The 23,974-nt window shown below is 45.4% G+C and overlaps 1 protein-coding gene and 1 long non-coding RNA gene across 2 annotated transcripts in view; one reads left to right on the top strand and one right to left on the bottom strand.

Moving 5' to 3' along the window:
- The window catches only part of LOC135522856 (uncharacterized), a 5,925-nt gene extending 4,266 nt beyond the window's left edge, over nt 1–1,659 (bottom strand). The window contains exon 1 of the long non-coding RNA XR_010452728.1: nt 1,583–1,659. This is a non-coding gene — a long non-coding RNA (uncharacterized LOC135522856). The remainder of the gene's footprint in view (nt 1–1,582) is intronic.
- On the top strand, nt 934–23,974 carry oplah (5-oxoprolinase, ATP-hydrolysing). Its single transcript, XM_064949492.1, is given in 28 exon segments — nt 934–1,265; nt 3,404–3,575; nt 3,810–4,001; nt 5,155–5,269; nt 7,129–7,252; nt 9,303–9,498; nt 9,692–9,857; nt 11,301–11,439; nt 11,998–12,065; nt 12,612–12,928; nt 13,212–13,324; nt 14,839–15,009; nt 15,386–15,523; nt 15,643–15,781; nt 15,992–16,104; nt 16,542–16,693; nt 19,744–19,904; nt 20,078–20,179; nt 20,296–20,383; nt 20,386–20,469; nt 20,797–20,981; nt 21,113–21,259; nt 21,599–21,733; nt 22,040–22,189; nt 22,304–22,461; nt 22,600–22,760; nt 22,911–23,008; nt 23,194–23,974. Coding segments are annotated over 27 exon segments (3,945 nt in total). The 5' UTR covers nt 934–1,265; nt 3,404; the 3' UTR covers nt 23,356–23,974.

Here is a 23,974-nt window from a genome sequence, read left to right as displayed (position 1 = left end):
GCGAGCGTGCTGCTCTGACTCAGTTGCCTGCTGTAGCCCCTAAAATCTATGTGCAGCGCTCTCTCAACACACACACACGCTCCTCCGGGCCTCCACCCCACTCACTCAGTCACAGCCTGCTCACTACCGGATAGTCAGCAACAGCACGTCACAGTGAAGTCGTTTTTGTTGTTGTTGAGAAATGCCATGGCGGCCACGGGGAAATTTAGAAGTAGCCCAAAAACCGACAACCAATACATTTTCACCCACAACATAATTTTCAAAGGTGCCCAATTTCTGAGGAAGCCATGGGGAAAATAACAGACATGGCTACCCTGCCTGCAGCTTGTGAACACACGGAGATGGCTACCCTGCCTGCAGCTTGTGAACACACGGAGATGGCTACCCTGCCTGCAGCTTGTGAACACACGGAGATGGCTACCCTGCCTGCAGCTTGTGAACACACGGAGATGGCTACCCTGCCTGCAGCTTGTGAACACACGGAGATGGCTACCCTGCCTGCAGCTTGTGAACACACGGAGATGGCTACCCTGCCCGGCACAGTGCAGCATTTGGTGGATGCCAGGTGCAGAGAGCGGCTAGAAAGGTTCAGAGATATAAAATTAGCCATATGCATAGGGTGTAAGACAGATTGGTGGAAGTACAGTGTGGAAAGATGGAGCTTCCACAGCTGCTCCTCAACTAAGTGAACCTAATGTCGGGGCTGTTGTTTTTGCTGGTCCTGGCATGGTTCCGAGGCCTGTTCAGAAATCTTGCGCCCATGAACGTGCGGTGTCAAAGAACACTTTGATAATGACTCGGGTCGTGGGAAGCAGAAATAACATGTTGAAGGTTATTGTGGAGACTGAGGGTAACATATGTTACAGTAGAAATGGTTGTTGACATGCTGAATAATCTGAAGGGTGGAATCTTTCAGCATGAAATATATCAAGTTTAATGGGGTAGGGGGTTAATTGTATTTTAATGGTAGTACAGAATTGGGCAGATCATAATTGATCGTATATTCCAGCACAGTAGGTGGCGTCATGCACGTAGCCAAAACGTTTGTTTGCGGACAACCATGTCGAAGAAGTACAGCCCGAAGGCAAAGGGGTGGAGTGTAGTCTTTAGTAAATTAGAAACCATACTTTGGTAACCAGAGCAGAGATCTCCAGCATTGAGACAAGAGTGAGAGTGAGGAAGGAGAACGGCAAAGGACGATAGACGACTGGCAAGGATTGGCGACACATCGGATCATCAGTGATAAACCCAGAGCAAGAAGACTCGTAAGTAGCCCTAAAGATCGGAAAATTGCCCTCTCAACTTTTGAAAACTGACTGAGAAAAATTTATTAAAGCCATGCCAACCTACCACTACACCGGCAGTACAAAGTGGTCGCTCGTGGATCAGTGACTTATGAACGACCTACATAAATGGGGCAATCCGTCATTTATGACCAAAGCAATTAGGATAATAATATAGTAATTGCTGCATTGATTTAGTCGAATGTATTGCTCATGACAGTTTTCTGTATGAATAGAATCGTGCACAATATTGCCGATAAAGACTGCATGCCTGCGACACAAACTGCATCCGTCCTCACCAGACTGCTCTCCAGTTAGCGCTTCCTCGACACAAACTGCATCCGTCCTCACCAGACTGCTCTCCAGTTAGCGCTTCCTCGGCGTAGTCTAGTAAACACATAATATACATAATGGGCTATAATATTGTAATATGTGCAAAACCACTATTAAGTGTACTTATTTCTTCAAATCTTCTGGTAGCATATGGTATATATTTGCTGTGGCACATGCAGTAGTGGAACCACTGAAGACATCAAAACCCTGAAATAACACACATGGAATCATGTAGTAACCAAAAAAGTGTTAAACAAATCAAAATATATTTTAGGATCTTCAAAGTAGCCACCCTTTGTCTTGATAACAGCTTTGCACACTCTTGGCATTCTCTCAACCAGCTTCACTTGGAATGCTTTTCCAACTGTCTTGAAGGAGTAACCACATGCTGAGCACTTGTCGGCTGCTTTTCCTTCACTCTGTGGTCCCACTCATCCCAAACCATCTCAATTGGGTTGAGGCCAGGTCATCTGATGCAGCTCTCTATCACTCTCCTTCTTGGTCAAATAGCCCATACACAGCCTGGAGGAGTGTTTTGGGTCATTGTCCTGTCGAAAACAAAGCGCAAACCAGATGGGATGCCGTATCACTACAGAATGCTGTGGTAGCCATTCTGGTTAAGTGTGCCATAAATTCTAAATAGTTCACAGACAGTGTCACCAACAAAGCTCCATCACACCTCCTCTTCCATGCTTCACAGTGGGAACCTCTATCACTGGGAACCACACATGCAGAAATCATCCGTTCACCTACTCTGCGTCTCACAAAGACACGGCGGTTGGAACCAAAAATCAAACATTTGGACTCATCAGACCAAAGGATAGACTTCAACTGGTCTAATGTCCATTGCTCATACTTCTTGGCCCAAGCACGTCTCTTCTTATTATTAGTGACCATTAGTAGTGGTTTCTTTGCAGCAATTCAGCCATGAAGGTCTGATTCACACAGTCTCCTCTGAACAGTTGATGTTGGGATGTGTCTTATTTGAACTCTGTGAAGCATTTATTTGGGCTCAATCTGAGGTGCAGTTAACTCTAATGAACTTATCCTCTGCAGTAGAGGTAACTCTGTGTCTTCCTTCCCTTCCTTTCAGTCCTCATGAGAGCCAGTTTCATCATAGCCCTTGATGATTTTTGCGACTGCACTTGATAAAACTTTCAAAGTTCTTGAAATGTTCCGCATTGACTGACCTTCATGTCTTAAAGTAATGATGAACTGTCGTTTCTCTTTACTTATTTGAGCTGTCCTTGCCGTAATATGGACTTGGTCTTTTACCAAATAGGGCTATCTACTTTAATCCACCCTTACCTTGTCACAACACAACTGATTGGCTCAAACGCATTAAGAAGGAAATAAATTCCACAAATTAACTTTTTAACAAGACACACCTGTTAATTGAAATTAATTCCAGGTGACTACCTCATGAAGCTGGTTGAGAGAATGCCAAGAGTGTGAAAAGCTGTCATCAAGGCAAAAGGTGGCTACTTTGAAGAATCTAATATATAAAATAGATTTTGATTTAACATATAAAATAGATTTTGATTTAACACTTTTTAAACTACATGATTCCACATGTGTTATCACATAGTTATGTCTTCACAATTATTAAACAATGTAGAAAATAGTAAAACAAATAAAATAAATTGAATGTGTAGGTGTGTCCAAACTTATCACTGGTACTGTAAATATCTCTATCTCTCCAGAAACCAGATGACCTCATCTTGAGTGAGTAGTTTTGTCCAGGATTTCAGGAGCAGCAGTTCTCTGTCCATCCTTCATTTCCTCAGGATGACAGAGACTGAAGGGAAGTTTGACTTTGCTATCGACCGTGGTGGTACTTTCACCGACGTCTTTGCCCGATTACCTGACGGCCGGGAGAGGGTCCTGAAACTGCTGTCCCACGACCCCCAGAACTACAAAGACGCTCCAACTGAGGGGATCCGCAGAGTTCTGGAGGAGGTGAGACGGAACTCTGGAGAGACAGGGAGAGGAATTAAAGGACTAAGGAATAGACAGATGAGAGAGAGGTAGTTCATGGAGAAATTAAGAGAGCCGGAAGAGTAGTTTTAGTTAAAGCTTGTGACAAGCTGAGATCAGACATGACGTCAGCAGACAAGAGGTAAACCAGTGCTTAATGTGTGATCCTCTCTACCCCCCCCCCCCCCACCTCACTACATCCTGCTATGTTCACAGGAGACTGGGCAGGCGTTTCCCAGGGAACAGCCTGTGGAGACATCCCTGATTGGCTGGATCAGGATGGGCACCACAGTGGCGACCAATGCCCTACTGGAGAGGCAGGGAGAGCGGACTGCCCTCCTGGTCACGAAGGGGTTCAAGGATCTGTTGCATATTGGCACCCAGGCCCGGCCAAAGCTCTTCGATTTGGTTAGTGCTTTTCTATGGAATGGAGACTGGGTTGATGCTACAGCACAATAGAGTTTTCGCTTTGAGGGCCTTTTGTTTGGGGTGGTAAGGTGGGGGCCATGTCCTGCCTTGTCGGAGACTGACACTAATATATTGATGAATGAATGAATGCTCACTTGAACAATTCCATACCGGCCGTGCTAATGGGACGGTTAACTGAGAGCTGATTATACTATACGCAAGTGGCAGTCGGCACTTTTCCACTATGTTGCTTGGTAATGGAATAATGTACTCTTATCATTGAAGCGTTTCAAATGATTCAGTAATGTTTAGGTAGACTCTTTCACAACAAGTTTATACTACGCCTAGTAAGCTTAGTAAGTGATTCTTTAAATTAGGATCTAATACTGCTTCAGATAAAGTCCCCAATTTATTGCATCAAGGGTTTTGAGAGGCAGAGCTCACAATTGTCTCTAGGTCTGTGTGAGACCTGTTGGAACTACAGCTGCACCCTCCCATCTCTTGCTGGGCTCACAGTACAGACATTATCTACATTTTGTTACCAGGGACAGGTGGGCCTGTCAGGGAGCGCTAAGGGGTTGGGAGGGACGCAACAGGGACTGAATTAATACACCTTGTGCTTACTGGAAGATGTGTGGCAGCATAGAATGAAAAACACACATAGATACATGTGCATAAACAAACACTCAGTGCAGACACGGAGCATGCAGCTGTCTCAGAAACACTGTTCCATGGGCAGTTAATGGGAGGATAGGTACACGAATGGGGGTTGGTCTTGGAGTTTGTCCCCAGACCTGTGTTCTTCTGTTGGTCCGAGTGAACTTTGACTGTCGTAAAGGTCACTGTGGTGACATACTGACCTAGCATATATCCAATGATATTGCAACAGCTTTGTGCTGTCCGCTGCACCTTTGGGACCAGACCCTGCCCTCTGATCATTTTTAGTTGGAGGTCCTAAGGTTTATATGTAAGTGATGACTAATACCATTTCCCAACTTTTCATTTTCAAGGACAGCCAGCTCTTACCCAATATCAACTTCCATCATGGATAGTCAATACTGAGTTGTTTTATTAAAATTATAAAGTTGGGAGTCTTGTAGATTATTTGCAAATTAGAGTAACTTAACGCTCTTTGGGTGTGTGTGTGAGACAGGAGGTGGCTGTTCCAGACGTGCTATATGAAGAGGTCATTGAGGTTGATGAGAGGGTTGTCCTTAGACAAGATGGCTGCCAGCTACCCAGGAAAGAACCCAAGCGTATTGTCACAGGTAACAGCACTACACAGGAGTAACTCAATAACATGCAGGCCTTCAGCTACACAGACTCCACGACACAGTGCATTCAGAAAGTATTCAGGTCCCCTGACTTTTTCCACATTTTGTTACATTACAGCCTGAAATAATATTTCCCCCTCAATCTACACACAATACCCCATAATGACAAAGTGAAAACAGGTTGGAATATGAGGTTGGAATAATACTTTGAAGATTTAGTGTAAGAGCTGTTTGAAAAGACCGCCTGAAATGTTTGCCTGTTTGGGTGGGATGGAATTGTGGGCTGCCTGGTAAATCAAATCAAATCAAATTTTATTTGTCACATACACATGGTTAGCAGATGTTAATGCGAGTGTAGCGAAATGCTTGTGCTTCTAGTTCCGACAATGCAGTAATAACCAACAAGTAATCTAACTAACAATTCCTAATCTACTGTCTTATACACAGTGTAAGGGGATAAAGAATATGTACATAAGGATATATGAATGAGTGATGGTACAGAGCAGCATTGGCAAGATACAGTAGATGGTATCGAGTACAGTATATACATGTGAGATGAGTATGTAAACAAAGTGGCATAGTTAAAGTGGCTAGTGATACAAGTATTACATAAGGATGCAGTCGATGATATAGAGTACAGTATATACGTATGCATATGAGATGAATAATGTAGGGTAAGTAACATTATATAAGGTAGCATTGTTTAAAGTGGCTAGTGATATATTTACATCATTTCCCATCAATTCCCATTATTAAAGTGGCTGGAGTTGAGTCAGTGTCAGTGTGTAGGCAGCAGCCACTCAATGTTAGTGGTGGCTGTTTAACAGTCTGATGGCCTTGAGATAGAAGCTGTTTTTCAGTCTCTCGGTCCCAGCTTTGATGCACCTGTACTGACCTCGCCTTCTGGATGATAGCGGGGTGAACAGGCAGTGGCTCGGGTGGTAGATGTCCTTGATGATCTTTATGGCCTTCCTGTAACATCGGGTGGTGTAGGTGTCCTGGAGGGCAGGTAGTTTGCCCCCGATGATGCGTTGTGCAGACCTCACTACCCTCTGGAGAGCCTTACGGTTGAGGGCGGAGCAGTTGCCGTACCAGGCGGTGATACAGCCCACCAGGATGCTTTCGATTGTGCATCTGTAGAAGTTTGTGAGTGCTTTTGGTGACAAGCCGAATTTCTTCAGCCTCCTGAGGTTGAAGAGGCGCTGCTGCGCCTTCTTCACGATGCTGTCTGTGTGGGTGGACCAATTCAGTTTGTCTGTGATGTGTATGCCGAGGAACTTAAAACTTGCTACATCACCTCTCTGCTGACATCACCTCTGCCAATAACAGCAAATTTTCTGTTTTTCCCTCCCCACTCAAACCACTCCCAGATAGTCTTAGTAAAATTCTTTCTTGAGAAATTGTTCTACGCTAAGAAGCTATTTTGGTTTATTTTTGACTATTTTCATTTAAAACAGTCACAGAAAGGTTCTTAATTATTACCTAGAAATGATTTGATATTGAGATAAAAAACAGCTGCATTGGGTCTTTTACCATTTTAGTCTATTACAATACCCATTTTACAATAAACAAATTATTACACAAATTTAAACACAGAGAGTGCAGTATTCTTGACCATATCCTGCAAGATATGGAAGTTATATGGGTATGTTTCCTGCTCCTACTGAGGCACAGGCAATGACTGACAAGGGGATCTTTTTCAACATATACAATTTTCAGATGCAAATTTCCCACAGGACTATTACCTCCTATGTCAAGTTTATGACAGGTTTGAGTGGTAACTGCTTGGGTTAATAATTTGCATCCACACATACACCTGTCCCTTACCTCTGCCCTGTGTCTCTGTCCTCCAGGCAGTACAGGGGACTCCCTGGAGGTGTGGCGTGAGCTGGACATGCAGCGTGTGGAGGACGATCTGAGAGGAGTGCTGTCCCGAGGGATCCACAGCCTGGCTGTTCTGCTGCTACACTCCTATACGTCAGTATACTTGCCAACCCAGACAGCAAGAGTTTCTTCCAGTTTACTATCTTTAAAGATTGTCGTTGTGTGTGTCTAGTGCCTGGTGTCAGATTACCTGTTTTTCTTGGTGTTAGATCACTGTGGTAGATGTGGAAGTTCAGTCAGTCTGAGAAGGGTAGAGGAAGACTGGCCCTCTTCTCCTTCACTGCGCTTTTTCTCCTGCCATCTCGAAAGTTGAGTTTCTCTCTGTTGTTATATGCATTCTGGGAGTTCTCATTTATTGATTTACAGGGTTCTTTCTACTCCCTTTCAAACTGTAAAGTAATTTAAAGTCGCTGGATGTAAGTACATTGTAAAGGCACCTTCAGAACTGTCTGGCTTAATGCCAGGTCTGATAACCACAGAACACACAACCTTTCAACAGGAGGGAGAGCACTGAAAGGCTTTTCAAGAAAACACTGTACGAGTTAATGAGTCAACTTTGCAGTTTGCCTCACAGTACTAAACTCAGCAAAAACAGAAACGTCCTCTCACTGTCAACTGCGTTTATTTTCAGCAAACTTAACATGTGTAAATATTTGTATGAACATAACAAGATTCAACAACTGAGACAGAAACTGAACAACTTCCACAGACATGTGAATAACAGAAATGGAATAATGTGTCCCTGAACAAAGGGGGAGTCAAAATCAAAAGTAACAGTCAGTATCTGGTGTGGCCACCAGCTGCATTACGTACTGCAGTGCATCTCCTCATGGACTGCACCAGATTTGCCAGTTCTTGCTGTGAGATATTACCTCACTCTTCCAACAAGGCACCTGCAAGTTCCTGGACATTTCTGGGGGGAATGGCCCTAGCCCTCACCCTCCAATCCAACAGGTCCCACCCAGACATGCTCAATGGGATTGAGATCCGGGTTCTTCGCTGGCCATGGCAGAACACTGAAATTCCTGTCTTGCAGGATATCACGCACAGAACGAGCAGTATGGCTGGTAGCATTGTCATGCTTGAGGGTCATGTCAGGATGAGCCTGCAGGAAGGGTACCACATGAGGGAGGAGGATGTCTTCCCTGTTACGCACAGCGTTGAGATTGCCTGCAATGACAACAAGCTCAGTCCGATGATGCTGTGACACACCGCCCCAGACCATGACGGACCCTCCACCTCCAAATCTATCCCGCTCCAGAGTACAGGCCTCGGTGTAACGCTCGTTCCTTCGACGATAAACGCAAATCCGACTATCACCCCTGGTGAGACAAAACTGCGACTCATCAGTGAAGAGCACTTTTTGCCAGTCCTGTCTGGTCCAGCAACAGTGGGTTTGTGCCCATAGGTGACGTTGTTGCCAGTGGTGTCTGGTGAGGACCTGCCATACAACATACCTACAAGCCCTCAGTCCAGCCTCTCTCATCCTATTGTGGACAGTCTGAGCACTGATGGAGGGATTGTGCGTTCCTGGTGTAACTTGGGCAGTTGTTGTTGCTTTTCTGTACCTGTCCCACAGGTGTGATGTTCGGATATACCGATCCTGTGCAGGTGTTTTTACACGTGGTCTGCCACTGCGAGGATGATCAGCTGTCCGTCCTGTCTCCCTGTAGCGCTGTCTTAGGCGTCTCACAGTACAGACATTGCAATTTATTGCCCTGGCCACATCTGCAGTCCTCATGTCTCCTTGCAGCATACCTAAGGCACATTCACTCAGATGAGCAGGGACCCTGGGATTCTTTCTTTTGGTGTTTTTCAGAGTTAGTAGAAAGGGCTCTTTAGTGTCCTAAGTTTTCATAACTGTGACCTTAATTGCCTACCGTCTGTAAGCTGTTAGTGTCTTAATGACCGTTCCACAGGTGCGTGTTCATTAATTGTTTATGGTTCATTGAACAAGCATGGGAAACACTGTTTAAACCCTTTACAGTGAAGATCTGTGAAGTTATTTGAATTTTTTTCGAATTATCTTTGAAAGACAGGGTCTTGAATAAGGGATGTTTCTTTTTTTGCTGAGTTCATATGTTGGACAGGAACATAATGGAATGAATCTGATGTGAGAAGTCTCTCTCACTCTGTATGTCAGGTGGTCTGCCCATGAGAAGGCTGTTGGGTCATTGGCGCGCAGGCTGGGTTTCACCCAAGTGTCCCTGTCCAGTGAGGTCATGCCCATGGTGAGGGCAGTGCCACGCGGGTACACCGTATGCGCCGATGCCTACCTCACACCTAAAATCCGCCAGTACTTGAAAGGCTTCACCTCTGGCTTCAGAGGTGGACTGGAGGTTAGTCAGTGTTTTTGTAAATACATGTGTTTTGTTTTGTTAACATAATGTTGTGTAGCTGTATTTACTGAGCACTCATAGGTGTGCAGAGAGATCATACTCTTGTGTAGCTTTACATTCTGTATAGCTACACACCTTGAAAGACTGCCTCTCTCAACCTCCTGTACTCCCTCCGCCTCTCTCTCAACTGTAGGGTGTGAGTGTTCTCTTCATGCAGTCTGATGGCGGTCTCACTCCCATGGAGCAGTTCTGTGGGTCCCGGGCTGTGCTGTCTGGGCCCGCGGGGGGGGTGGTGGGCTACGCCATCACCTCCTACAGCCAGACGGAGAACAAGCCCGTCATTGGGTTTGACATGGGGGGTGAGAAGGAGCACAGGATATAGTGGGGGGGGCACAATGGAAAAGAAGGAAATGGCTAAAGGGGGGGAGGGGCCATATGCAGCCTATATAGCATGAGGACAGGGGAAGAGGGTAAAGGCGTCAGCATGCTTCTGTTCAGTTGGCGGCTAGCTGAAGTTGTCTAGATGAACTGAACGAGTGTACTCGCATAATCCCTTAATTAAAAGACCTTTGCATGAAAAATGAGAAAAAAGCACAAATACTACTGTTTGTCCATTTTGAGACTCCTTAGCCAGTATACACTTCCTAGCAAAGAGTCAGAATTATTCGAAGATGACTCACGAAATCGGTGATAAATTTTGACCTTTTTGCCGAGGATCTTAGTCGCGCATTTTTACATCTAAAATGTTTGTTGCAGTATTTCAATGAAAACATTTGCATGAAAATGAGTTGAATGACAACAAAGACTTTATTGAAGAATCCCTACTGTTGACCAATCATCAACAGATAGACTTTGACTACCTATCACGAGAATTTAGCTATCTCAATGGTTGAACTCAACTATCACTCAAGCTTTGTAAGGGTCTGGTTAATGAAGAATTAGACAAAGTCCCAGTCAGCAATAGATCAGTCCTTTATTCAGAGAGCGCTCTGTCTTCAAAATGAGAACAGAATATTTTTGGAGCACACACACACACAAATGAACTCACATCAGTAGAATCTCCACCTCTCTTTAGGTGGGCTGTATTTTTCCAAAGTTCTTCTTCTGCAACATGTTTCATGATCTTCTGCAAGCCTAGCCATTTCTAACAGTTTTTCACCTCCCTAGGGTGGGGAGGCCTCTTTCCAGTTATTAGTTTCACCGTTATCACAAGTCGACAGTTCAGTTGTCCTTGAATATCTCAACTATACCCTGCCCATATTGAGGAAAAATTAACACAATGACCTAGTCTTAAAGTCTAGTCGCACACATTATTGGATTATGACTCTAACACATTTCATACAATTATATGGTTTCAGGGTGGAATACTTTAGTCATTATCTTAAACATACAAATTCTTTTATCACTACCGACTTTGGCTTGCCTCCTGGGAAAAAAATTGTGCCTTAACAGCTGAAAAAACCCTTACCGAAGTCCAAAACGAACGAAAACATCACAAAATGTTGTCATAATATATGCACAAACTGTTTCGGGGGGGAAGCATGCGGACGCCTTAATAAAGGGTTGCTGACTTTGAGAGAGCGAGGTGTGAACTAAAGGGTTTAAAAGGAAACGATCATAGCAGGAATGGTACTGATGGATGTTAGACAAAGGCTTCTTTGAAGCCCTTGATGACTAAATCTCACATTATTCACTAATACTGGGCTAAGGAAGTCCTAGCGTTCCATTATTTAGGGAAATTTGGGCTCTTTTACACGTCATGCCCCTAACAGCAACTCTGGGCCACTCTGTGCCCCCTTTAGGCACGTCTACAGATGTGAGTCGCTACGCGGGTCACTATGAGCACGTGTTTGAGGCCACCACGGCCGGCGTCACCCTGCAGGCCCCACAGCTCGACATCAACACCGTAGCAGCAGGCGGTGGCTCCCGCCTCTTCTTCAGGTCAGTCAGGACAACAGGTTCACACATAGTATGAATATGGACTTTCAGCATGGGGTGGCAGGGTAACCTAGTGGTTAGAGCGTTGGACAAGTAACCGGAACGTTGCAAGTTCAAACCCCCGAGCTGACAAGGTACAAATCTGTCATTTTGCCCCTGAACAGGCAGTTAACTGACTGTTCCTAGGCCGTCATTGAAAATAAGATTTTTGTTCTTAACTGACTTGCCTGGTTAAAAAATATATATATATAAAAAATACTTTCAGCATACTGTATGTTTACATAGACTTCACTGTACACAGTCTGTTGCTTGGAGGTCTGGGAAGTATATTATCTATTTTCTCGTGTTTGTGATTTATGCTCAGACTGTTCTGCCATAGCTAAACCATAAACCCACAGTTACTACCTAGGAACCCATTAGACAAACATTGGATGGCAATGTATAACTTCCACAAGGAATGACTGTGTATGTGGTGGAAGTCAATCTAGTCCAGTCAGTCTACAGGGAGGGAAATGTGACATTATAGTCATGACCCATCAAATCTCCCCTCTTTGTTCCAAGGTCAGGGATGTTTGTTGTGGGTCCAGAGTCAGCTGGTGCCCATCCAGGACCAGCCTGCTACAGAAAGGGTAGGAATACTGCCCCCGTCCCTCTCTCTGTCCCTCTCTCTGTCTCACACACATGCTCCTCTTCTTTCCTCTCCTTTTCTCTGTTGAATAGAGCTGTTTCCCTTTTTCTCCCTGGTACAGGTTTCTATCCTTAATCCTTTCCACTCAATTAAATTAAAATGTACAGACATTTTAACATCTGTACGGCCGAAGCTCTTTCCTCCCTGGTCCCTTTTCCCTACCCCATCTGTAGAAACATGGTGCGCCTGAGGGGGAAGGCTTTAAAAAGTTGGAATAACTCCCAAATTCCAACAGAAATGTGAGATTATGTAACAGCTCTGGATACAGCTCAAGTGAAGTACTGTAGTAACCTACAAAACCATTTAGTTTTCTCCTGCTACTGTTGGTATGGTATGACTCCTGATGTGGAAGTGTGCTATTTATAGCATTGCCTATATTCTGAACACTTATGGTTTGGTAGTACTACAGAGAAGACATCAATCTGTGAGTTGTAGTGTGGTCAAAGGCCTGGTGTAATGTCCAGGTATTCCTATATGATCTTCATAGGTGGTCCTCTGACTGTGACGGATGCCAACTTGGCTCTGGGCCGCCTGCTCCCCTCCTACTTCCCCAGGATCTTTGGTCCTGGAGAGGACGAGCCTCTGTCCAGCGAGGAAACCATGGAGCACTTCCAACAGCTCACCTGCGAGATTAACCACTTCCTCTACACCAACCAATCCCAGAGCAGCGCCAACGGAAGCGCCCATTCAAACAACAGCAGGGTCATGAGCGGCAAATCAGAGATGAGCATGGAGGAGGTTGCTATGGGTTTTATCAGAGTGGCCAACGAGGCCATGTGTCGTCCCATCAGAGCACTGACACAGGTATTGATGGGAGGGATTATATTGATGTTTTTTTTGTGTAGTATGGTGTTTCACTAGAGACATTAGTTGAAATACTTGAATTAGTCCCATTTTCACATTCAAAATAAGCAGCGGAGTTTGTTGTTAGACTACAGCAGCGGAGTTTGTTGTTAGACTACAGTAGTGCTCTGATGTTGCTGATAATTCCACCATTCCATGTTCAACAGAAGTTTCTGCTGCCTTTTCCAAAGACTCTCTCGCTCTCTCTCCCCCTATCGCTTGCTCTCTCTGTCTTTCTGTGTAGGCTAAGGGACATGACACCTCTCAGCATGTGTTGGCATGTTTCGGTGGAGCAGGTGGGCAACATGCGTGTGCCATCGCACAAGCTTTAGGTATGAAGACCGTCTTCATTCACAAGTGAGTCCTGTTTCCTGTCTACACATGTCTGAGTAGGGAGTCCTGTTTCCTGTCTACACGTGTCTGAGTAAGGAGTCCTGTTTCCTGTCTACACGTGTCTGAGTAGGGAGTCCTGTTTCCTGTCTACACGTGTCTGAGTAGGGAGTCCTGTTTCCTGTCTACACGTGTCTGAGTAGGGAGTCCTGTTTCCTGTCTACACATGTCTGAGTAGGGAGTCCTGTTTCCTGTCTACACATGTCTGAGTAGGGAGTCCTGTTTCCTGTCTACACATGTCTGAGTAGGGAGTCCTGTTTCCTGTCTACACGTGTCTGAGTAGGGAGTCCTGTTTCCTGTCTACACGTGTCTGAGTAGGGAGTCCTGTTTCCTGTCTACACGTGTCTGAGTAGGGAGTCCTGTTTCCTGTCTACACGTGTCTGAGTAGGGAGTCCTGTTTCCTGTCTACACATGTCTGAGTAGGGAGTCCTGTTTCCTGTCTACACGTGTCTGAGTAGGGAGTCCTGTCTACACATGTCTGAGTAGGGAGTCTGTTTCCTGTCTACACAGGTGGTTGTGTATTCCAAGGAGGGACAGGTGGAGAAGGAGAAAGTGAGGGTGAGCTAGAGAGGCTGGCATGAAAATGCTAGGCTTGTGTTTGGCCAGGGAAACCGGGTGCCTAGGAGGTTGTTGGTTCCGTTCGCGATGTCATTTGACAGTTTGATTCGTTACTGTACATTTTACATTTACATTTTAGTAATTTAGCAGACGTTCTTATCCAGAGAGATTTAGGGCATTCAGCTAGGTGGGACAACCTCAGTCATAATAAGTACATCTTCCACAATAAAGTAGCTAACAGTCAGTGCTAGTAAGGGGAAAAGTCAAGTGCGAGTGAATCTTATTCAATTATTCACAGCTGTAATGTCTGCCGAAGGTGCTTTCACCTAGTGTCAGCACAGGGCTGTGAAGACCTACACAATCAAAACATCTTTGTTTCTTTGTTTGTTGTCTATAACTTTCTTTCACTTTGTAAATGTGTAGTAGGTTGTGTATATCTCTCGAGAAGAGAAAAAATGTAATTGAATCCCTTTTTAGATAAGGCAGCAAAATGTGAAGACTGCAAGGAGTGTGTAGACTTTCACTAGACGCTGTGTATTATAGTGTATAAGTCAGCGTTAGGTGCATTTCCCTTGTCTCACCCTTAGATGAAATGAGGGCTGAGAGATTAGTGCTTTTTAAAGTCAGTTCGAAGAAAAAACATCACTTTTCGACTTCGGTTTCAATAAAATATTAAAATATATTGTGAATGATTTGATTTCTCCCTAGAGAAGCGGCATGTTGGGCTCACAAGACCCCAAACTAAATTGAAATCAAGTAATTGAAACTACGTCGGTCAGTTGTTTAATAACAAGAAATTGGTTAATCGCTCAGCACACGATTAAATAAAACTCAATCAATGTTCCTCCTTCTCTTTAGGAGTTACACTAAGTTTATTGAAACATAAAATAGTACATCTCTCCATCCGTCTCTCTCCCTCCCAGGTACAGTGGTGTGTTGTCGGCCTACGGCCTGGCGCTGGCTGATGTGGTGGAGGAGGTCCAAGAGCCGTGCTCTCTGCAGTACAACCCACGCTCCTTCTCTGAGCTGGACCACAGGGTGGAGCAGCTGACCCAGCGTTGTACAGAGACCCTGAGAGACCGCGGCTTCAGCAGGTCAGACACACACACACACACACACACTCTTTTCAATCATCTGGGTTCTATAATTAAGAAATATGGCCCGAAGAGGTGTAGTATATGGCCAATATACCACGGTTAAGGGCTGTTCTTATGCACGATGCTATGCAGAGTGCCTTGATACAGACTTTAGCCGTGGTATATTGGCCATATACCACAACTCCCTGAGATGCCTTATTGCTATTATAAACTGGTTACCAACATAATTAAAACAGTGAAAAGTCATTTTGGGTCATAACGGTTGTATACAGTCTGATATACCACAGCTTTAAGCCAATCAGCATTCATGGCTCAAACCACCGGTTATAATTAAGAAGGAACCAATGCTTTCTTGTCTCTCTTTCTCTCTCAGCTCTCAGATAACCACTGAGGTTTTCCTCCACCTGCGTTACGAGAAAACAGACTGTGCTCTTATGGTGACAGCCACAGGTTACCCCAGCAACTCTCAGTCTTGTAAGTCAGGGGACTTCCGTAGTGCCTTCAGTAAGCGGTGAGCACATGAACCTTTCCCCTCACTCCTTAATGTTCCTTCATGATAACAACCAATGATCTTACATCTACAACCATCTCACGGAGCCCTCATGTTCCCTCTCTACCTCTCCTTCCCAGCTACCTGCAGGAGTTTGGCTTCACCATCCCAGACCGGCCAATCATGGTGGATGACATCAGAGTCAGGGGCTCTGGGAAGTCCGGAATCAAATCTGTGACCAACACCAAGATGGGATCTGGAATTCTCAAAGCCACTACGGTAAAGAGATTAGTATTTTGAGGGTCACAAATCATCACAAGCACGGTTTCCTTACTGTACATCTCAAAGTAATGTAACTTTTTTCACCTGTGTTTACGGGGCTGTGAATACAGTCTCCTTTTATGTGAGTAACAAGTAGTATTACAGTATATTTAATGTATGGCTCCATCCTGGGATCCTCACAAATATATCCTCATTTCCATCCCTAAGATAACCAAGTGTTACTTTGAGGATGGTTACCTGGATACAAGTGTTTACCTGTGGGAGGAGTTGCCATGTGACCACAATATCCCCGGTCCAGCCATCATCATAGACAAGAACAGGTGTGTATTTGTCATGCTGTATCACTTAAGTGTCAGGAATGGAGAAGGGACAAGGCTACCTTGGAGTATGTACAAATGATGACATTGCAAATACTAAATTCAGATTAGTTTTCAAGCCTAAAATAGCCACTGAATTACACCCGATGGGTTAGATTATGCTGACATTCTATAGCCCGGTGGTTCTCAATCCTGGTCCTGGGGACATAAAGGGGTGACCATTTTTGTTTTTGCCCTGGGCACGACACACCCTGATTCAAATCATCAACTCTTCCTCAGGCTTTGATGATTTGAATCAGGGATGTAGTGCTAGGGCAAAAACATATTTTGTTTGCCCCTTTGGGTCCCCAGGACCAGGATTGAGAACCACTGCTGTAGACCAGAGTAATGTCTTCTGTAAGTACTGTTTTAGACTCTGTCATTGGGTTGTTTCCTCCCAGCACCATCCTGGTGGAGCCCAGCTGTGTGGCCCATCTGACAGAGGGGGGTGATGTGTGCATCGCCGTGGGCTCCGACCCCCACTGCCTCCTGGGAACTGAACTCAACACTGTGCAGCTGTCCATCTTCTCCCATCGCTTCATGAGCATCGCAGGTACGTTAGTACCCAGGGAGGAGGGGACCGAGGGAAGGGATGGGAAAGATGGGGAGGATAGTGTGAAAATGGATAGAGGATAGCTGAGAGGGAAATGGATGGGAGTCGAGGATGTAGAAGAATGAGGGTTAGGGAGTGTCAAACTTGTCATGGAGAAAATCATTGCCATTTACAGTTGAAGTTTATACACCTTAGCCAAATACATTTTATCACAATTCCTGACATTTAATCCAAATTCCCTGTCTTAGGTCAGTTTATTACCACTTTATTTTAAGAATGTGAAATGTCAGAATAATAGTAGAGAGTGATTTATTTCAGCTTTTATTTCTTTCATCACATTCTCAGTGGGTCAGAAGTTTACATACACTCAATTAGTATTTGGTAGCATTGCCTTTAAATTGTTTAACTTGGGTCAAATGTTTCGGGGAGCCTTCCACAAGCTTCCCACAATAAGTTGGGTGAATTTTGGCCCATTCCTTCTGACAGAGCTGGTGTAACTGAGTCAGGTTTGTAGGCCTCCTTGCTTGCACACGCGTTTTCAGTTCTGCCCACAAATGTTCTATAGGATTGAGCTCAGGGCTTTGTGATGGCCACTCCAATACCTTGACTTTGTTGTCCTTAAGCCATTTTGCCACAACTTTGGAAGTATGCTTGGGGTCATTGTCCATTTGGTAGACCCATTTGCGACCAAACTTTAACTGATGTCTTGAGATGTTGCTTCAATATATCCACATAATTTTCCATCCTCATGATGCCATCTATTTTGAAGTGCACCAGTCCCTCTAGCAGCAAAGCACCCCCATGATGCTGCCACCCCCATGCTTCATGGTTGGGATGGTGTTCTTCGGCTTGCAAGCCTCCCCTTTTTTCCTCCAAACATAACAATGGTCATTATGGCCAAACAGTTCTATTTTTGTTTCATCAGACCAGAGGACATTTCTCCAAAAAGTCTTTGTCCTCATGTGCAGTTGCAAACCGTAGTCTGCCTTTTTTATGGCGTTTTTGAGCAGAGGCCGCTCAGCAAGGAAGAAGCCGTTCAGATTATGTCAATATAGGACTCGTTTTACTGTGGATATAGATACTTTTGTACCTGTTTCCTCCAGCATCTTCACAAGGTCCTTTGCTGTTATTCTGGGATTGATTTGCACTTTTCGCACCAAAGTCTCTAGGAGACAGAACGCGTCTCCTTCCTGAGCGGTATGACGGCTGCGTGGTCCCATGGCGTTTATACTTGCGTACTATTGTTTGTACAGTCGTGGCCAAAGGTTTTGAGAGTGACACAAATATTACTTTCCACAAAGTTTGCTGCCTCAGTGTCTTTAGATATTTTTATCAGATGTTACTATGGAATACTAAAGTGTAATTATAAGTATTTCATAAGTGCCAAAGGCTTTTATTGACAATTACATGAAGTTGAAGCAAAGAGTCAATATCTGCAGTTTTGACCCTTCTTTTTCAAGACCTCTGCAATCCTCCCTGGCAGGCTGTCAATTAACTTCTGGGCCACATCCTGACTGATGGCAGCACATTCTTGCATAATCAATGCTTGAGGTTTGTCAGAATTTGTGAGTTTTGTTTGTCTACCCGCCTCTTGAGGATTGACCACAAGTTCTCAATGGGATTAAGGTCTGGAGAGTTTCCTGGCATGGAACCCTAAATATCGATGTTTTGTTCCCCGAGCCACTTAGTTATCACTTTTGCCTTATGGCAAGGTGCTCCATCATGCTGGAAAAGGCATTGTTCGTCACCAAACTGTTCCTGGATGGTTGGGAGAAGTTGCTCTCGGGGAATGTGTTGGTACCATTCTTTATTCATGGCTGTGTTCTAAGGCAACATTGTGACTGAGCCCACTCCCTTGGCTGAGAAGCAACCCCACACATGAATGGTGTCAGGATGTTTTACTGTTGGCATGACACAGGACTGATGGCAGCGTTCACCTTGTCTTCTCCAGACAAGCTTTTTTCCGGATGCCCCAAACAATCAGAAAGGGAATTCATCAGAGAAAATGACTTTACCCCAGTCCTCAGCAGTCCAATCCCTGTACCTTTTGCAGTCTGTCCCTGATGTTTCTCTTGGAGAGAAGTGACTTCTTTGCTGCCCTTCTTGATACCAGGCCATCATCCAAAAGTCTTTGCTTCACTGTGCGTGCAGATGCACTCACACATGCCTGCTGCCATTCCTGAGCAAGCTCTGTACTGGTGGTGCCCCGATCCCTCAGCTGAATCAACATTAGGAGACGGTCCTAGCGCTTGCTGTACTTTCTTGGGCACCCTGAAGCCTTCTTCACAACAATTGAACCGCTCTCCTTGAAGTTCTTGATGATCTGATAAATGGTTGATTTAGGTGCAGTCTTACTGGCAGCAATATCCTTGTCTGTGAAGCCCTTTTTGTGCAAAGCAATGATGACGACACGTGTTTCCTTGCAGGTAAGCATGGTTGACAGATGAAGAACAATTATTCCAAGCACCACCCTCCTTTTGAAGCTTCCAGTCTGTTATTCAAACTCAATCAGCATGACAGAGTGATCTCCAGCCTTGTCCTCGACAACACTCACACCTGTGTTAGCAAGAGAATCACTGACATGATGTCAGCTGGTCTTTTTGTGGCAGGGCTGAAATGCAGTGGAAATATTTTTGGGGGATTCAGTTCATTTGCATGGCAAAGAGGGACTTTGCAATTAATTGCAATTCATCTGATCATTCTGGAGTATATGCAAATATCATACAAACTGAGGCAACAGACTTTGTGAAAAGTAATATTTGTGTCATTCTCAAAACTCTTGGCCACGACTGTACAGATAAACGTGGTACCTTCAGGCGTTTGGAAATTGCTCCCAAGGATGAACCAGAATTGTGGTGGTCTACAAAATTTGTTTTTGAGGTCTTGGCTGATTTCTTTTGATTTCCCCATGATATCAAGCAAAGAGTCACTGAGTTTGAAGGTAGGCCTTGAAATACATATACAGGTACACCTAACTGAAAACAAGCAAACCACCACTAAGTTTTCCCTGAAATCTCCATTAAATGCCCCATGGTCTCATGTATCTACAGAACAGATGGGCAGAGTGCTCCAGAGAACCTCCATCTCCACCAACATCAAGGAGCGTCTGGACTTTTCCTGCGCTGTGTTTGGTCCTGACGGAGGCCTGGTGTCCAACGCACCACACATCCCTGTTCACCTGGGAGCCATGCAGGAGACCGTCCAGTACCAGGTCTGGACGATCACTGCAAGCATGACAATTCACTGCTTTAACAATCTATTCTAAGTCTGCAAAACATATGAAGCAAGTATTTGGGGAATTGGAATTCTCACACTCAGCCAGGAAGAGTATATTGTCATGTCTCTCTGTCCCGCTTTCCTTATTTCTATCCTTGTCATCTACAGATCAAATCCATAGGGAGCATCATTAAAGAGGGTGATGTGATTCTGAGTAACCATCCATGTGCAGGAGGCAGTCACCTCCCTGACCTCACTGTCATCACACCGGTGAGTTTCACTGATAATAGTCCCTAGAAACATGAGGTGGAGTCGGGGGCCTGGAGCCCGGGGTAGGGGGCCTGGAGCCCCTTATCACTATATATCGCGCTCTCTGTCCCTCTCAGGTGTTCAGGAGTGGTGTGAGTGGGCCAGTGTTCTTTGTGGCCAGTAGGGGGCACCATGCAGACATCGGGGGGATTACCCCGGGCTCCATGCCCCCCACTCCACCTCCCTGCAGCAGGAGGGTGCTGTCTTCACCTCCTTCAAACTGGTCACTGCTGGAGTCTTCCAGGAGGAGGGTGAGGAAATTCTACGGAGAGGAACCCTTATGAAAGGGAGAGACAATATGTTGTAATATCTGCTTGGCACTGGCAGTCATTGAGATAGAGTGTGTTGTTATCAGTAGGCTGTATAATGTGTTGTAGCCAGGAGATGTTGGTAGCAGTGGATTTCAGTGTAAAGCTATAGTCACAATAGGATATGTTGAGATTCACTAAACACACCATGAGACTTGTCTGACTGGCTTAAATCCTAGGAATTCAAAACACTCCAGGATCTGTTTTGAAATAACGTTTCCATGGCATTGTACTGATCTCTCTCTTTATTTCTTTCTCCTCCTTTGTCAGCTGTAACTGAAGCCCTCATGGCTCCGGCTCAGTACCCAGACTGCTCTGGGACTCGCAATCTCCATGACAACCTGTCAGACCTGCGAGCTCAAGTGGCAGCCAATCAGCGAGGGAGCACGCTGGTGGGGGAGTTGATTGACAGCTATGGGCTGGCTGTGGTACAGGCCTACATGGGATACATCCAGGTGAGGAGGACGTCACTGTGAGATGCTTCTTTCAGTTGGGCTGTATTGTATTAGCTTTATTTGGATTCTAAGGTCATATCACATTATAAATGGAGTGGTAAGCATTCGAGTGTGTGTGTGTGTGATTCCAGACCAATGCAGAGCTGGCGGTGAGAGACATGTTGAAAGAGTTTGCCCGTTGCCGGCAGAAACAGACGGGCTCCTTGGAGGTGGAGGCAGAGGACTTCATGGACGATGGAACACCAATCAGATTGCGGGTCCAGATTAATGAGAACGAGGTGGGTGGAGATCTGATACTACCCATCGAGCATGGCTGGGGCGCCAGATCTGTTTGTACTGGAGCAACTCCTCTTGCTCTTTCGTGTTTGTCAGGCCTACGAATACGAGAGAAGTGTTGGTTGAAATAGACAGATCTGGCAACCAGTGTGCTACCCACCATCAAAGACTGGGCAACAACTACTGTAAATGTTAATCAACATTACTGCTCCTTTCTCGTTCCCTCTATCCCTCCCTCTCGTTCTCTCTCTTTTTCTCTTTATCCCTCGTTCTCTATCCCTTGATCCCTCTCTCTCTCTCTCGTTCTCTCTATCACTGTATCTCGCTATCATCCCTCCCAGGGCAGTGCAGTGTTTGACTTCACAGGGACGGGGACAGAGGTGTGGGGGAACTGCAACGCCCCTCGTGCCATCACCTTCTCTGCCCTCATCTACTGCTTGCGCTGCATGGTGGGCCAAGACATCCCCCTCAACCAGGTCAGACACCCTTCACATTCTCAATCTACCACAGAACAAAGTCAGTAATGGGAAACATATGCTAGGACCTCTGGTGGGGGATCATGGATACTGCAACGTTGAAGTTTGGGCTCAGTATACTAACAGCTCTAGGTTTCTTTTGTATGGAAGAGTTGTCCTTTTGGTGATTATGATCACTTCTAATGACATGTCTGCACTGAATGCAGAATGTGGCAACATAATAATAATATTAATAATAATATTATTATGATATGTGAAACAGTCTCTCTATATGGATAATGGATTAATTAAACCACTGTCTCTCAGGGCTGTCTCACTCCAATCAAGGTCATCATTCCCAGCGGCTCCATTCTCCAGCCTTCCCAGAATGCCGCTGTGGTGGGGGGGAATGTGTTGACGTCACAGCGGGTGGTTGATGTCATCTTCCGTGCCTTCGAGGTCTGCGCTGCCTCACAGGTAGGAGAGAGCTGCTACTGGAGAGTCCTGCTACAGTTCCAGATGGAGCAATAGTCTTGATGTTTGAGTGTTACCAGCCCTCCCTCTCTCGTTTCTTCTCTCTCACTCACTCAGGGCTGCATGAACAATGTGACTTTCGGGAGCGAGGGGAGCGGTTACTATGAGACGGTTGCTGGGGGAGCAGGTGCTGGTCCAGGCTGGACTGGGCGGAGTGGTGTCCACAGTCACATGACTAACACACGCATCACCGACCCAGAGATTCTGGAGAAGAGGTGGGTGGAGGATATATAATAGAGGCTTTAACCTTCTACAGTGAGAAAGGCAATGCCTTAACATTCAGTTCCATTGTAGTTGTCTTTAACCTAGTTGGCTAGCAATCATTTCTTCTGTCCTGTTGATCTGATTCTCAGGTACCCTGTGGTTCTGGAGCACTTCTCCCTGCGGCCCGGCTCGGGGGGTGCAGGGGAGTACCGTGGGGGCGACGGGGTGATCCGGAAGCTCCTGTTCAGGAATAAGGTGGTCCTGTCAGTTCTGACAGAGAGGCGCTCCACCCGACCCTATGGTCTCCATGGTAATCTCTCACCTATGACCTCTCCAATGACCTTTAGTCGTATGATGTCTGTGTAGTTTTGATTGAGTAGCTGTCTGTTTTGTACCACCATGTCTTCGTCATAACATCTTCTATGGTTTGTTGGTCATTGTATTCTGTTCTCTCTCTTAGGGGGTGACTGTGGGGCATCAGGCCTGAACCAGCTCCACAGAGCAGATGGCAGGGTTCTCAACCTGGGGGCCAAGACCACTGTGAGCCTGGAACCTGGGGTAAGACTAGACAACTGTCATGGCTGTCGGAGTTTGTCTGTGTGGCACATCTGTATGGGCCTATTGGTGTGGTGTACTGCCCACTATGCGCCTGTTAGTGTTCTTGCATTGTACTCGTCTTGTCTTTTGTTCTGAGTATGTGTGTTGATTACCAAACTGTCCATCTGTGTGTTTCTGTGTTGCAGGATATGTTTTGCCTGTACACACCTGGTGGAGGTGGATATGGTGAGGAGGACAAGCAAACAGCTGGGGATGGAAGACTCCTTAAAAAGCGCAGGCGCTTCAATGACAACTTCTCTGAGCGGGGCAGTGTGTTTGAGTATCGCATGGCACAGGAGGGTGTATGAGGACAGGCGACAGGCCAGGGCTGGAGGGGAAAGAGACCTAGAAAAACAGTTACACTAAGATGAGATGTGCTGAGAAACTCCGCCAAAGATGGAGACAACGATGAAGGCTGGAGAGCGCATTTAAAATGCTAATGCATTCATGTCCAGTTTTTAGGCCTTGAACAATGCCTTTTTTCATGTCTGTAGTCAACAACCCATACTACAGTGTTTAAAAGGATGCTCGTGGTATGTCCTTTACAGTACTTTTGAGTTTGCACAGAGACACACATGGAAATTGTTTCATCGGTAGGGGAGTTAATGAAACAAGTTTAATCCTCTGAAGACAGTAAACCTTTAGGCCTAGATTCATTCAGGTCAAGGGTTTACCTGACCTGTGTCAACAGTATCGTTTGTTGTATTTTCCTTTAAGCTTAGGCAGTGTGTTAAAGCTATCTGTAGACATCTAGTCTACTGCCTCTCACCACAACTGATTAGAAACAGGATGTAAAAGCAACACTAGATTAGTTGTATGGCTTCAAGGGTGTTAACTAGACTTGAAACACTACTCTTCAAATCTGTTGATGTAACGAAGACTAGCCGACCTTTGGATCAGATGGATACAGTAAATCGCTGCATTGGA

The sequence above is a fragment of the Oncorhynchus masou genome, chromosome 30, assembly GCF_036934945.1.
Source record: "Oncorhynchus masou masou isolate Uvic2021 chromosome 30, UVic_Omas_1.1, whole genome shotgun sequence".
Lineage (NCBI taxonomy): Eukaryota > Metazoa > Chordata > Actinopteri > Salmoniformes > Salmonidae > Oncorhynchus > Oncorhynchus masou.
The sequence above is the reverse complement of the archived record's forward strand: the minus strand, read 5'-3'. Positions and strand labels throughout refer to the sequence as shown.